The 16,771-nt window shown below is 41.9% G+C and overlaps 2 protein-coding genes across 2 annotated transcripts in view; both read left to right on the top strand.

Moving 5' to 3' along the window:
- Nucleotides 1–16,771, top strand: part of LOC143117816 (GTPase IMAP family member 8-like) — a 344,603-nt gene that overhangs the window by 122,565 nt on the left and 205,267 nt on the right. The gene's annotated exons all lie outside the window — the stretch shown is intronic.
- On the top strand, nucleotides 661–11,637 carry LOC143117299 (GTPase IMAP family member 4-like). The gene is made up of 2 exons (XM_076278968.1): nucleotides 661–679; nucleotides 10,316–11,637. Exons 1-2 carry the CDS (start codon nucleotides 661–663, stop codon nucleotides 11,635–11,637), a joined length of 1,341 nt encoding a protein of 446 aa, XP_076135083.1.

Here is a 16,771-nt window from a genome sequence, read left to right as displayed (position 1 = left end):
AGTTTGGCATATATTCATCACATTATTTACATTACCACCAACATAATGGTAAACATGGCTAAACTTCAAAATTCAAGACTATTATTAAAAGCTACAATAATGATGATTAGTTTCTGTATTAGTGCATTACATTGCACATTTGTCAAACAAATTAGAGTGTGCACAGTGACAGCCCTCATTCAAAACACACAAACACTTACAGCATGTTGAGGGCAGCAGCCATGGCTTCCAGACATAGTCAAGTAGCATGTAGTAGTAGCAGGACAGACCGACTTTGCCCTGGTCTGTTGATGGAGCCCACTACAGTCATAACAACAAACAGACACATGAAAAAAAGGGGATAAACTAAACACAGCAACAGACACAAATACATGCAAACACATTTTAATGTCATTTGCTATTCTACGTGTGTGTCTGTCTGTCTCTACCTGGTGAGTGAACTCTTGCGGGATTGAAACCTCTTTTGTATGGAAGTGGCACACATTTGGAATATTCCAGAATGCACTCAGTGTTCTCAGGGAAGCAGTCCTCACAACTCACTGCCTGCAAACAGAGAACAGAGGGAAATTAAGATTAATAAATGGCAAAATAAGCTTACACATAACATGAAAAGACTATCACTGAAGCACTAATGCCCTCACATGCATCTTAAATGAACACATGCCTTGGCACAAGTCAGGTACAACCAAATAAGGGCTATGAAATGAAGAACATTTTGCCTAATGCTACCCATACATCAAAAACCTTTGACAAGATTTGGCTTTCAAGCTTTACTCAAAAGACTACAATCTTTCAATAATCTTACCCAAATCTGGTCAAGTCTTCTGGTGTAAGGATGGCTTAATATAACACTAGCTGCTATACGTTACCCTTCACAAACTAAAGATCCCTTCACTTGTCGGCATCATATTGAGGTAGCTGCTAGCTACTTCAACCCCCTGTTCACGTTAGCCTGCATAGTCATTAGCAGCCACTATAAATGTAGCTAGAAGTTATAGCTAGGTTAGCTAACCTACTCGTGCCTGATAGCCTTGGCCATTTCATTCAAACTAAAACTTTGCATCCATAACGAAATCTCAGACAGACTTATTGTTGAATATGATATTACTACCATTCCAGATATTCCATACAATGGTAAAGTTAGTTATTGGAAAAGTTAACATTAACAGCTAGCAGCTAACGTTAGCGATGTTAGCTCGCTAGCAAACGTTAACGTTAGCTGATTCTAACATGACGGTTAACAAACGGTTTTGGTTAACATTAATGCTAAAAACAGTATTTTCCTAATTAATTCCAGTTTTCAATTGACATACAAAAGTACTGTAGTTCTTACCTTGGATATGATGACGGCAGAGTTTGTACAGCTTGCAGTCAGATCCATGACAGAAAAGTGACGGTTGAAGTCACCACCAGTGGCAAGGAGTTCGTTGAAAAGTCAGTCGGTGGGGGATGGGTAGAAGCTATGCTGTGTGTGCGCATGCGCTTATCGAGAGGCAAAGCATAGAAATCGTGGAAATTATTAGGCCTGCATATTTTACATTATAAGGCCTGCATATTTTACATATTTACATTAAAATGACTACCGAACTGATTTTGTAGAAGTGTCAAAACAGTAGGCAAGTGGGCTATTACTACTATCTGAGTATTAACATTATTGGTTCTCATATAGTTTGACGTCAATTTCATTTGAAGCCTTGTTTCTTAATTAAATCAACATTGGTTTATCAGTCACCCACGTTTTATAGACAAGTTAGGCTACAACATGATTGATCCATTGTTACGTTCGCCCACAAGGAAGCTTGTAATGTTAAAATAGTATGAAATTATAGATGCTCAACTTTAACAAGTTTAATAAGCCTTTCTTATGTGTTATGGTTTGTAGCATATAGTATTTAGTTATTTTCATTAGGCTATTGATTGATATTGCGATTCTTCTTAATGTAGGCCTACTCCAAATTTTTTAATTGTTTAGGCTACTGTTAAATTTAACTTTGTATTGTTGTTATGTGGCAACTCCAGCTGAACCGAATTCGTTTTGGCAGTCAGCATTGGGGACAAGGGGAAAGTAGATAATTTAAAATGTGGACTTTATTCCTCCAACAGATCTCATGCATATACATAAAAAGTAGGCTAGACCTACAGACTACAGCAAATATAAAATATCAAAGATATCATTGAAATTGAACCATAACCAAAATAATTAGGTAAGTAGGCTACCTGAAAAAGGTAGTCTTTACACTGTAAATAGTCTATTTTTGAATGTCCCGAAATTAGATAGAAATCAAACGGCAAATAGCTTATCAGTGATGTTTTATGGTACGTTTTGGGCGTAGGGCATGCGTGACTGTTAATTAGGCAGATCTGGGCCTAGGCTATCTAGTATGATAGCCTATCCAAGGGTGGAGACCTACCCAAAGATATCCAGAAATGGTGTGTGTGACTTGTGATTTGGGTATACATACCCCTGATATCTCATTGGCATATCAGGAGTCAAAATAAATCAATATTTTCACTGATTCTTAAAAACTCAGGATATGATCAAAGATGCTCCTGATATGCTGCATGTCATAAAAAATATCCGGTCAGTATATCTCCTGATTCAGAGCCTTTTCACCCAGTGTGGGTTGCCAGCTCTGCTCTAGTTACCACATCTGCGGTGTACACCACTCTACAGTATTTTGAAAGTGATTGTAGTACCAGTTTTGGCCAAAATCCTACATACGGTTCCTTTAAACTGGCAAAAGTCCTTGCCTTCCTCTTAATAAGAGTGTATATTAAAGAAAAAACTATCTTACAGAAAGAAACCCAAACGTATGAGATTGATTCACTTTGTGTGATGTAATGAACGAACTCGCGGCCACTCGGCACGCAACTGAAGGCCCGACACACAATTAACAACAAAGTTTCACAATGCACAAACAAATATACGGAGCCCGGGAGAGCTCACTTTAAGTGATATTTTTTCTGGTCCTGATAATTTGTGAGCACGTTTTCCTTTAATTGAGCCCTCGAAATAATAAAACGTGACCCCGTTGTAGGCCTAAATTGAGCTCTCGAAATATGTATTTCGTGCTCACATTTAGTAATTCCCGTCATTTTCTCACCGCTCGCTGTGCTGTGGTGGCAACTTCGTGTTACCTTGGCATGGACTAGGCCTACAGCTGTCTGTGACAGTTCATATTGGTAATGTGATGATAACCGTAGGCAGCTAACTAAAGCCTTTAGGTGGTCATGATGGTTTATAGCGGAATTCTACTCTTTGTAGCAGGGGCACCTGTGGTGTCAACCGCCAGCTATGGAGACCCATAATGGGGAAATTCTACTGGGCTGCATAGGCTACTCGGGCTCTGTTGTAATGACCGGTTTCCACCATCTCCTGGATTGTTGACTAAAGCCTACGTTAACTGTGAGGTCTAGAAGGCAATCGAAGCACACACAGCGACAAGCCCCCAAACAATTACAACACGTAGACCTACTGTTGGTAGCCTACAAAGGCTACTGCGTATTAGTAGTAGCCTAATACCCACCCAATACAATAAGGTTCCCTCTAGCGCCCGATGGGCCTCACCATATAACCCACCCGCACACCGATATGATGCACACAACGAGGTAAGCTTTGATACGGACTATGAAACGGGAGACATATAACAGTGGCGTAAACGATGCTCAGCTTCTCACTCGCTATAGCTCACACCGTTCGCGATAAACACCACAGCTCTGCATAAACTTGGACCTCAACAAACACTCAAAACTTCGGCAAACATTCAGCTGGACGAAGATGGCAAGGGGCTTGTGCAAACACACACAATCATCTGCTCTCCCACCTATAGCCTACCTAACAGTGCTATATCCAGGTGCACTGCAATCAATGAGATTCCCCCTACGTCACTACAAGCGACACACCTCCCGACGTCATTCCCGGAGATACCCCTTGACACCACACTACATTTTTGTGCACACAATTTAATTTCTTCGAGCCCACGTTTTAATTATTCGTGGGTGCGTTTTAGTAGATCGAGATCTCGAATATACTATAACGTGCTCATGTTTACATGTGTCAAGACAATATTGAGTGCACGTTTTACAAATTGTGGCCACGTTTAAGTAGATCGTGCACACAATGTTCTATAACCATGTTCACAAATTGTGCTCTCGTTTTAATAAATTGTGCCCTCGTTTAAGTAAATCGTGCCATCGTTTTAGTAAATGGTGCACTTGCTTAATAAATTGTGCCCTCGTTTTACTATGCTTAAAACGAGAGCTCAATTTAGTAAAATGAGCGCACACTATAGTAAAACGAGAGCACAATATAATAAATTGCGCACACGATTTAGTAAACCGAGCGCACAATTTAGTAAAACGAGCATACGATTTAGTAAAACGAGGGCACAATATAGTTAAACGTGAGCACAATTTAGTAAAACGAGCGCACAATGTAGTAAAACGAGCGCACATTCTCTCAACATGCAAAACATTTTGCGATGACACCTCTAGGGCTCCGTACAAATACCCCCCAAAGTTCAGTGCCCAATAGTCCCGACATCAAGCAGATGATTCAATCAGGAAAGGGAAGAGTTGTTGCGCTTACAGTCTGTTGAGAAGTCGTTCCCTATACGGTTGCGAAGCGCAATCTCACCAAAACACGCACGTTAGGAAAAATGCTCCTTTGCTTGCTGTAATCCAATGACTTTGGGAAAAAATTATAATCCACAGCGATCGCAGATAGCGAGAAAGAGTCACAGTATATGTTCAGCATGCAAGGCCTCTAACGCGCGTTACTCCATACACCAGCCGGCTTTACACAGGTAACTCTCGGGGGCGAGCGCTCTCCCCGCGCCTCCATTTAAACTAAGTGCAATAAAAGTCACTCCTACCCAAAACGCGCGTCCAACAGTCAGCTGTCATCCAATTTACATAAATGGCATATTACATAGAGACAAAATAGTAACACATTTTCATACAAACAACCATGTAAAAAAGGTGATTTTGGCAACCTTTACAGTATGTTTAATTATGCAAATTATGCATTATCATTAAGGCGAGACAAGGCAGGTGAAAACATGTTTTTTTCATGCACTGGTCCATTTCGAGATTTTGCGCTAGTTTGCTACCTTAGCATGTATTCTGTCACACTGCTACAACAAAAAGTCCGATTTACACATTTAAGTGTTTATTTTATTACATTGTGTTTACTCGTGATTGTATATTTCTCCTATATTCACCAAAAGTTAGCATTCTAACTTTGCATGTACTACCGCGACCGTGATCCAAAACATATCATGTGTAGTACCGTTGGGAAAGCTCTGTTTTTCCTGTATCACGCTATGTGATCGATATATGGACACTTCCTTTGTATCAGCAACCAATCGCGAAAGTTCAAAGGCGAGTCTAGGCTGAGAACGGAATCTCATTGGCTGTGTTTCAAGGCTGTTTTCTCAAAAAAATATCTCCCACTCTGAGCACGAAATCTCCAGTTCAGAAGCACTTACATACACCAGACTTTCTAGTCTTATGCTTAACTATATTTAGAAGATTTTTATAGAGGGGTTAGTTGATATTGTAACGTTCTCAGTTACTCGGACAGGAAACCACTTTCATAAACCAGAATTTATTAGGTACAGCACTTGGTCGCCATTAAGGGCTGCGACTTGCCAATATCAGTCCTTGTTCTTTTTCCCGAACTCCCGCGAACTTCACACAACAGATAAAAAAACACTGTAACTTTTCTGCTGCTCAGGCGTGCCCGCCCCCCCTGCAGCGCCTCTACAGGCAGTTAACATAAAACACAGCAAGGCACAGAGACAACACACTGCACACAAAACATTAACATAGACCCGAACTGCACATCAAAACACACCCAGGACGTTACAACATATATTATTCCAAGCCTAATTTATGTGACATTCTATGCCTAAAAACATGGCAAAAATTTTGTATTTTTGCCAGGCTATTGACATTCTGATTTACAGGATAACAAAAGTAGATATCCATAAATCCCTCTGCATTCCCCCCCCCCCCATTTAATATGTGAGCACAATGAAAACATAATTTTAAACCTGGCTGTATCCAATGCTGAGATTTTGTGTTTTAAAATGTATGCAAATGAGTGCATATTTAATTAGATGATGCCTAATTTGCATATCTAAATATTAAATTACAGAAAACTTGTAATTCATTTTTTCTCATATTAATGTAAGGAATCAACTGGGGAAGTTTCTTAGTGATATTTGCTAGTTAAAGATTTTACCCTATTCACCTGTAGTGTGTTCTTTTTTCATTTTGTTTACAATAGAAAATATAATTATAGAGGGATTTCAGGTGTATACCTGGAAAGTTTGGTGTACATAGGTGCTATAGGCTGAGATGTTTATACTGGAAAATGACAAAAATACACCCTTGGATGTTAGAATGCTAACTTTTGGTGAATTTAGCAGAAATCTACAGGCGCCCGACAAAATGTAATGAAACTAGATGTACCGCAGAGCGGTACAAAATATGACCGCCGCCCAGTCCTGCTCATGTTTTTTCACAAAAATAAGTCACGCTGAAAGGCATATATGATTCTAAGTGTCTCACTGAATTGCATTATGCACACTCAATTCTCACTGGTATCTCCTAGACAACAAGTACCAAAACATGATTAGTTCATAGATTTCACATGTAAAATTCATTTTATACAACCCCACCTCCATCTTGCCTGTTAATAATTCTGAGAAATTCTTGATTGTTTGTGTTATGTTTATGTTATGTGTGTGGGTGTGTGTGTGTGCGTGCTTGTGTGTGTGCCTGCGTATGTGCCTGTGCAAGCAAGCGTACATATGTCTACTGTGTGAGTATGTGTCATACGTATGATTACTGTGAATGTGTGTGTGTGTGTGTATCTGTTTGTGCACATGTGTGCACATGAAATGGGTTAACATGACCCCTGGAGACAAATATACGGAAACAAATGGTCATCCTAGGCCCTACAGTTCTCAAGATATTCACAGAGAACTGTGTCTGCCCTACCCTCCTTTCGGGGGGTCCAGTCCAGCGGGGGGGCTACAGATCAAAACGAAAAATGACGGTTCCATGTTATCCATGTAGGGGTACATGCCCACCAAGTTTTGTGTACCCCGGTCTTTCAGTGTCCCGGGAATCCTTGTTGGTGTACGTCACTAAATGTACACATAAATTATTTTATTGTAAGGCCCCCCATGAACGAAAGTACACAAAACTTGGCATACATTCGGAGGGTGTCATAATGATCCTACACTTTTAATTTCGTGCAGTTTTGACCTTGTCAGCCAGAGATATTGTGATGAAAACACCTAATTTTTTGCTTTTGAATTTTTAACTAGGTGGCGCTATACATTAAATAAGTGGTAATGGGATGGGTTGACGTGCCCCCTTAAGACCAACATACATAAAAAAGGTGGACCTCCTAGGCCCTACGGTTCTCGAGATATTCACAGAAAACTGTCTCCGGCCACCTACAGGCCAGTTGGTGTATAGTAACATCAATTAATTTATTGTGTGGCCCCCCATGAACGGAATTCCACAAAACTTGGCGTGCATACAGAGGGTGTCATAATGATCCTACACTTCCAATTTCGTGCAGTTTTGACTATGTTAGGTCACAGATACCTTCAATTACAACACCTCATTTTTACTTTTTAGTGTTTAACTAGGTGGCGCTATACATGAAATGAATGTTTATGGAATGGGTTGACATGGCCCCTTGAGATCAACATACAAAAAAAAAATGGTCCTCCTAAACCCTACGGTTTTCGAGATATTCACAGAAAACTGTGTCTGCCCTACCCTCCTTTCGGGGGTCCAGTCCAGCGGGGGGGCTACAGATCAAAACGAAAAACGATGGTTCCATGCTATCCATGTGGGGTTAGATGCCCACCAAGTTTCGTGTACCCCGGTCTTTCAGTGTCCCGGGAATCATTGACGAAAATTTGGGCATGCGAAAAAGAAAAAAAAATCTGACTAAACCTATATGACCGCCGCTTCGCTGCGCGGCGGTCATAATAATTTTTTGTCACATACAGCAAACATCTCCTCACAATCCGCTAGCTGCCTGTGCCCTGAATACACTGTAAAAAGATGTGGTCTCTGTAGACAGCTCAGGCTCCAAAAACTACAACAAAAACAGCATGGTGCAGTCTGGAACAGGCTGTTTTGTTGCTGTTTAAATATTAAACTAGATGTACCGCAGAGCGGTACAAAATATGACCGCCGCCCAGTCCAGCACATTTTTTCCACAAAAAGAAATCACGCTGAAAGGCCTACAGTATATGATTCTAACTGTCTCACTAAATTGCATTATCCACACTCAATTCTCACTGGTATCTGCTAGACAACAAGTCCCAAAACATGATTAGTTCATAGATTTCACATGTAAAATTCATTTTATACAACCCCACCTCCATCTTGCCTGTTCATAATTCTGAGAAATTCTTGATTGTTTGTGTTATGTTTATGTTATGTGTGTGGGTGTGTGTGTGTGTGAGTGTGTGTGTGTGTGTGTGTGTGTGTGTGTGTGCGTGCTTGTGTGTGTGCCTGCGTATGTGCCTGTGCATGGAAGCGTACATATGTCTACTGTGTGAGTATATGTCATACGTATGATTACTGTGAATGTGTGTGTGTGCGTGTGTATCTGTTTGTGCACATGTGTGCACATGAAATGGGTTAACATGACCCCTGGAGGCAAATATACGGAAAAAAAATGGTCATCCTAGGCCCTACAGTTCTCAAGATATTCACAGAGAACTGTGTCTGGCCTACCCTCCTTTCAGGGGGTCCAGTCCAGCGGGGGGGCTACAGATCAAAACAAAAAATGACGGTTCCATGCTATCCATGTGGGGGTACATGCCCACCAAGTTTTGTGTACCCCGGTCTTTCAGTGTCCCGGGAATCCTTGTTGGTGTACGTCACTAAATGTACACATAAATTATTTTATTGTAAGGCCCCCCATGAACGAAAGTACACAAAACTTGGCATGCATTCGGAGGGTGTCATAATGATCCTACACTTTCAATTTCGTGCAGTTTTGACCATGTCAGCCAGAGATATTGTGATGAAAACACCTAAATTTTTGCTTTTTAATTTTTAACTAGGTGGCGCTATACATGAAATAAGTGGTAATGGGATGGGTTGACATGGCCCCTTGAGATCAACATACAAAAAAAAGGTGGACCTCCTAGTCCCTACGGTTCTCGAGATATTCACAGAAAACTGTCTCCGGCCACCTACAGGCCAGTTGGTGTATAGTAACATAAATTAATTTATTGTGTGGCCCCCCATGAACGGAATTCCACGAAACTTGGCGTGCATTCAGAGGGTGTCATAATGATCCTACACTTCCAATTTCGTGCAGTTTTGACTATGTTAGGTCACAGATACCTGCGATTACAACACCTCATTTTTACTTTTTTAGGTTTAACTAGGTGGCGCTATACATGAAATGAGTGGTTATGGAATGGGTTGACATGGCCACTTGAGATCAACTTACCAAAAAAAAATGGTCCTCCTAAACCTTACGGTTCTCGAGATATTCACAGAAAACTGTGTCTGCCCTACCCTCCTTTCGGGGGGTGCAGTCCAGCGGGGGGGCTACAGATCAAAACGAAAAACGATGGTTCCATGCTATCCATATGGGGTTACATGCCCACCAAGTTTCGTCTACCCCGGTCTTTCAGTGTCCCGGGACTCATTGACAGAAATTTGGGCATGCGAAAAATAAATAAAAAAAAAAAAAAATCTGACTAAACCTATATGACCGCCGCTTCGCTGCGCGGCGGTCATAATAAATATTGTAAGACTCATATTATATATTTTTTCTAACTCAAAAATACATAGCTGAAAGAGCACTTCCACTATGGAGAAATAATTAAATAATGTGTATCACAAGCAGAGGGTTCTAGTGATTTATTGTAGGTCACATTATCTCCACATCCTCATGGTAGTTTGATCCAAGCATATCAGTATTTATTTACACCTCCGAGAACTATCTCAACTTGTAAAAAAATGAATGAAATGTGACCTTTAATGCCTTTGGATTTAGAATGGGATGTCATTGAGTATTAACTAAATATTTCATATGGAAATACATGTTGTATGTAGCCTGATGCATGTAATACATGCATTTCAGATGGGATAGCATGTGAGATAAGCATATTTGGAAAACTATCCAACACACATTTGATGCTCATATCTCATAACATATAACTGCTGAATTTGTGTACTGGCACCGATTTTGGTCCAATTCAAGCAGGATATTCCTCAGAAATTGAGGAACTGACCAGTTTGTTTTATTGTTCTTCAGACCTTAGGATTGTGCTGCTGGGTAAAACTGGAGCCGGGAAGAGTGCATCAGGAAACACCATCCTGGGAGAAAAGGTCTTCAAAGAAAGTCTAGGTTTTAGACCTGTCTCTGGTATCTGTGAAGTGCATAGTGGAAAGGTAGGCAGGAGTCAGGTCACAGTGATCGACACCCCAGGACTGTCTGATACAGAGAAGACAGCAGATGAGCTAAAAAGAGAGATAGAGCAGTGTGTCAACCTGTCCCTTACTGGCCCTCATGTCTTTCTGCTGGTGATCAGACTGGATGTGAGATTCACAGAGGGGGAGAGGAACGCAGTCAAGTGGATCCAGGAGAACCTTGGTGAGAGAGCGGCAATGTTCACCATGGTGCTGTTCACACGTGCTGATCAGTTGGAAGACATGCCTTTGGAAGATATTGTCAAGGAGCCAGAGATTCAAGAGATCATTAACAAATGTGGCGGTGGATATCATGCTTTAAATAATAAAAAAAAAGATGACCAGACTCAAGTGAATGAGCTGCTGAAGAAGATTGACACCATGGTGAAGAAGAATAAAGGAGAAATTTACACAAACAAGATGTACCAGGAGACTCAGGAGAAGATCAGGGAAGAGGAAAGAAAGAAACAGGAGGAGGAGGAGAGAAAAAGAAATGAGTATGAGGAAAATATCAGGAAAGAGGAAAAGAAAAAGAGAGAGGAAGCTGAAAAGAAAATAATGAAAGAAATGGAAAAGAGAAAAGAAGCTGAAAAGAAAGCAGAGAAAGAAATGGAAAAGAGAAAAGAAGCTGAAAAGAAAGCAGAGAAAGAAATAGAAAAGAGAAAGAAGGTAGAAAAGGTGATAGCAGGAGCACTTGCAGGAGCAGCTGGGGGGGCAACTGGGGGGGCTATCGGGGGGGCTATCGCGGGGGCTGTCATAGGACCTGTAGGAGCAGCTGGGGGAGCAATCACGGGAGCAGCTGGGGGAGCAATCGCAGGAGCAATTGGGGGAGCAATCGCAGGAGCAATTGGGGGAGCAAAGGCAGGAAAGGAAGTAGGACCAATAGAAGTAGCAATAAGAGCAGGAGTAGGAGGAGCAGTTGGCGGATTAGTAGGAGCAGCAGTTGGGGGTGGTCCAATTGCAGGGGGAGTAATAGGAGTACAAATAGGAGCAGGAATAGGAGCAGGAGTCGGGGCGACACATGGGGACATGGCTGTAAATGCTGCAGCTTGTGTCGGGCAGGCAGCTGCAAATCTACAAGTTAAAAGACAGCGTGCCACAGCAGATTATTATAAGGTAGTTAAAAACTCGCTACAAGCTCATAGCAGTCATCCACACAGTAACTAGAGATGGTCTGAGAACTGCTTTAAGGTTACATACTTTATTGCAGAATCTTCAGTAAGAATCTGGAACAAGCTGGTGGTTTGGATGAGAGGGGCGATTTTTACAAATTACAACCACTGATGAAATGACTCGATACATGACTTGAAATGTGTTTACCTTTAAAGGAACACGCCACCCAAAATCAGTAGTAATATATGTTCTTACCTTAACTTTCACGAGTTGAGTCATACCTCTCCCGCGCCGGTAGGTGCACTCAAACGCTCTGTCGCGCGGCGCGAATGTGTTAGCATGTTGCTATGCTAGCGGGCTCTGCCGTGGCCGATGTCAAGAACAAATAATTTGTGCCTGTTTTTTGCATTCATCTCAGAAATGTCTATTCATATTTGTGTAGATAGGATTGTCTGATGCCTGATCATGATGGTGGGATACTCTATGGCTTAGAAAGTTACAAAAATATATGCACTGACATAGATATTTTACTCGTTGAATTGTTTTATACACTGAAGCCTTGTCACAGAATCATTGGATGAAGCATGTGTCTTTGCAGTTGCTTTCCTACATCCACCAGGAGTTTCCAATCCAGTGCTATCTATTTGAATGTTTTCATATTGTGTTGTATGCATTTAAATAGAAATACATGAACGTCAACTGCAGGTGCACCAAGTTACATCTAAATGTTTGTGTATTTGTGTGACTCATTGTGCATGAAATAAACGGCTTCCTCCACCCCCCTGACTGTTCCAACCCAACACAAATTACAGATGCCAAGATCATCACTACAGTCAAACACAATGCAAGTTACAAACTGTAGCCTATGCCAGGAATAGATTTTTAAAGTTAAAACGTGATAAACAAGAACATTACAAGGCAGAGGGACAGTGAGCTGGAAGAGAGTGTAGTTGCAGCAAGCATAGAGTACTTTCATGATAAACTCCCAGGGAGGGAGCAGCTACCAATGATGATGATCGATCCTTAGTGAAAAGACGTTCATGGAAGTGTACTGTTGGTCTACTTATTTTGAACTAAGTAAATGTATAGCTTACATGTACTGATCAGAGATACACTAAACTGAATTATACTTGACTTATACTGATATGTAAGGGATAATGTATAGAACGCCGGTCATTATTATTATTATTATTATTATTATTATTACAACATTATCAGTTAGAGATTGTAGTACTCTGCAGAGAGTAGTGCACTCAGCTGAACGTAATATAAGAACTCCACTCCCTGCTCTACAAGATATCTATTCCAGAAGAGTACTCCTAAGAGCCCAAAAGATTCTGAAGGACTCTTCTCATCCTAACAATGGATTATTCCTACCACTGAAATCAAGAAGACGCCTATGTAGTCACAAAGCCAGAACTGAGAGACTTAGGAGAAGTTTTTATCCCCAGGCCATCCGAACTCTGAACTCACACTATACTGACTTTGCACACATTCACTCCTCAGCACTCTCAAACATTTCCCAACTCTGAACTCACACTATACTGACTTTGCACTCATTCACTACTCAGCACTCATGACCCCCCCCCCCCCCCCACACACACACACCTACAAGACTTTTACATCCCTCTCCCTATGCTACAGACCTTTTATTTATTTTATTTATTTTACAAACACACACACACACACACACACACACACACACATATCTGACTTTCTCCAACTTTTGCATATCTCCATAGAACTTTTTATTTATTATTTTTGATTTCTCCTCCATCTACCCATGTCCTTGATTGCCTAGCCTTTCTGCACCCCCCCCCACCCCCCACCCCACCCCCATCCCCAACACACACACTTACATCATCACTGTCATCACTTCACATACATACAGCACACTGCTTGCTACAGTAAGCCTCCTCTACATACTTGCTGCACACTGCCCCCCCCCCCCACACACACACACACCTACAAGACTTTTAGCACTTTTACATCCCTCTCCCTATGCTACAGACCTTTTATTTATTTTCTTATTTCATCACACGTCAAAACACACACACACACACACACATATCTGACTTTCTCCAACTTGCACATCTCCATTGAACTTTTTATTTATTATTTTTGATTTCTCCTCCATCTACCCATGTCCTTGATTGCCTAGCCTTCTGCCCCTGAACTCCCATCTCCCCTGTCATCCCCCCAGAAGGATTAGCCTTCTGCCCCACCCCACCCCCATCCCCAACACACACACTTACATCATCACTGTCATCACTTCACATACATACAGCACACTGCTTGCTACAGTAAGCCTCCTCTACATACTTGCTGCACACTGCCCCCCCCCCCCCCCTACATACACAGCACATTGTCTTCAGGATCTTCTCCAACACACATCCTCTACATACTTACAGCACACTGCCCCCACCTACCCACACACACACTACACACACACACACACACACAGTCACTGCTCCACTCCCCTCCCGCCCACACACACATCTTCACTGTCATCACTCACATACATCATACATACAGTACTCTGCTTGCAATAGTAGGTCCCTGCCCCCCCCTACATACACAGCACATTATTTCATCAGGAAGCTTCTCCAATACACCCCCCCCAACATACTTACAGCACACTGCCCACACACACACTACACACACACACACACACACACAGTCACTGCTCCACTCCCCTCCCGCCCACACACACATCTTCACTGTCATCACTCACATACATCATACATACAGGACTCTGCTTGCAATAGTAAGTCCCTGCCCCCCCCCCCCCCCCTACATACACAGCACATTATTTCATCAGGAAGCTTCTCCAACACACATCCCCAACATACTTACAGCACACTGCCCCCCCCCAATACACAGCACATTGTCTCATGAGGAAGCTTCTGCAACACACATATTGCACACTGCCCTCTCCCCACATACACAGCACACTATCCCATCTCCCCTGTCATCCCCCCAACACACACACCAAGACCCCTGGCAGTTGGGTTAGCCCCTTGAGCCGTGGATCTGCCCAAGGTTTCTTCCTTGGTAAGGGAGTTTTTCCTTGCCCCTGTTGCTCTTAGGTGCTCCATGTTGGTGCCCCCCACCCAATCCCAATCCTCCCCCTCCTTTTTTTATGCAGCCCTTGCCACTTAATCTACTAAACCCCCCCCCCCATAAATGCACAAATAGGCTGACACCAGACATAATTTCACTGCATTTCTTACTTCCAGTAACTATATGCATGTGACAATAAACTTCCTTGTATCCTTGTATCCTTGTATTATTGGGAAAATAAGTCCCGACAGGGCGAACCTGAAGGGACTTATTTTCCCAATAATGACCGGCGTTCTAAACATTATCTCGCTTATTACATGGCTACTTGCGAAAACGAAATAATAAACTCCCCACGATATGACTTTAGCCTACATAGCCTAGCCTATTTGTTACCGTTCATCGTGGCATTTGCTGAGAAACAAATAGTTCGCAACAACACACGCTGAACTTGAATCAAACATTCTTTAGAACAGTTCCAGTTCCAGTCCTTGCGTAGTGATATGAAAGACGTATCAGAAGCACCAGCCCGTTGCCATTGACAGCGGTAATTATATGTTTGCAGCGGTAATTACATGAACATATTTTACCGTAGAACTTTGGGAAATCCCATTCAAGCCAATGGAGCGTTCTCCTTGCCTTGTGAAGAGCCGTGTAATAAGTATACAGTTTTAAGTATATCTAGCTTATACGTGGTACTTATATTTAAATGTACATAATATAGTTATACTGATGGAAAAATCTAAAAGCCTTTACTTGTAGCCAGAGACTGATCTTTGAGAGGCTGCACGACAGATTATATTTTACTGAGGATATACTTTAAGTATACTATCATGAACATAAAAAATAGGCCAAGAAATATACATCAGCAGTGGGTGCCAGTGGCTCAGGAGGTAGAGGAGTTGTCCAGGAACCAGCTCCTCCTGACAAAACATTTAAAGGGCAATTCCGGTGCAAAATGAACCTAGGGGTTATTAACACCTGTGTACCGAGTTTGTCCGTTCTCTGAGATATGTTTTCATGCTAATCAAATGTGACCATTTTTATCACAAACCGCTAATTAGCATTTAACGCTAGTCTTCCGGGCACATGTACACCACTAACAAGGCTGAAAATAGCACCACACTTCCATGGTAGCATAATGAGGGGCCCTACATGTAAACCGAAGCATTGAGAACTTTGTAAGTATACAGACAGTTTATTAAAAAGATAGTTTAGAAACAGTACCATTCACGTATACAGGCTGGCTGTCATGAGCTCTCTCTCTGCCTGGTAACACACGCTGATTGAATCCCATTCTGTGCCACTTGGCTGCCTGCTCTCTCTCTACTGTCTGATTACCTCCACCTGTTCCTGCTCTGCTCTGCTCTGCCTCACCCTCGTTAACCTACCAGCTGCACTGCATTCACCACTCATCATGCCCTGTATATAAAGCCTTGCTTTTCAGTCCACACTTGTCAGATCGTCTGCAACCAGCACCAGTTACCTGCCTGTCTTGGAATATTTTTTGTGTGTGTGAAAGAGAGGTACTGTTATGGCTACAGTACGTGTGTCGAGGCGGGTTGAGCAAAAGGTGGAACACTCTCAGAAAGGACTCAAGGAGGATTTTGCAGAAGATGGGATTTTATTTTTCCCAAAATAAGGCCCATAGGCAATTAATGAGAGAGTTGGCTAAAGCCCTCCTTACACTGACAGACTTTGGAAAGATTTGCAAAGATTTGGAAAAGATTTTTGAACGACTATAGTCTCAGACCCTTTCACATCTAAAGACAAGTAGTAGAGTTTTAAGTCACAGACTAAGATTTTGCAATGACTAGGGATCTTGCAGGGGCACTATTTACAAGACTGCAACTAGATTCCTTTAAAATTATTACCCATCGTGCAATAGATTAGCCTCGTGAGACCATCCTGATCTCGCGAGCTTCAGGGTTTCATTCGCAGATCAGTCTGGATACTTTCCGTTAAAGAAAATTTGGAGCAGTTCAACAAACGAACGTCCAATCAGCGTTGGCTTTGAGGCGGGTTGAGGTGTGACGCAACGAACAACATGACGGCATCCACAGAGATGAGCATAGCTATCGCGCAAGTTTTATTCAAATTAGAAAGTATTCCTGGGTAAACTGTGAAG

Source organism: Alosa pseudoharengus, unplaced genomic scaffold (genome assembly GCF_046254945.1).
Source record: "Alosa pseudoharengus isolate Yale_2024_CS ecotype anadromous, Long Island Sound unplaced genomic scaffold, YU_APseudo_1.1 YU_APseudo_1.1_scf_1, whole genome shotgun sequence".
NCBI classification, from domain to species: Eukaryota; Metazoa; Chordata; class Actinopteri; order Clupeiformes; family Clupeidae; genus Alosa; species Alosa pseudoharengus.
Note: the sequence above shows the minus strand (reverse complement) of the source record. Positions and strands in the feature narration are given on the sequence as shown.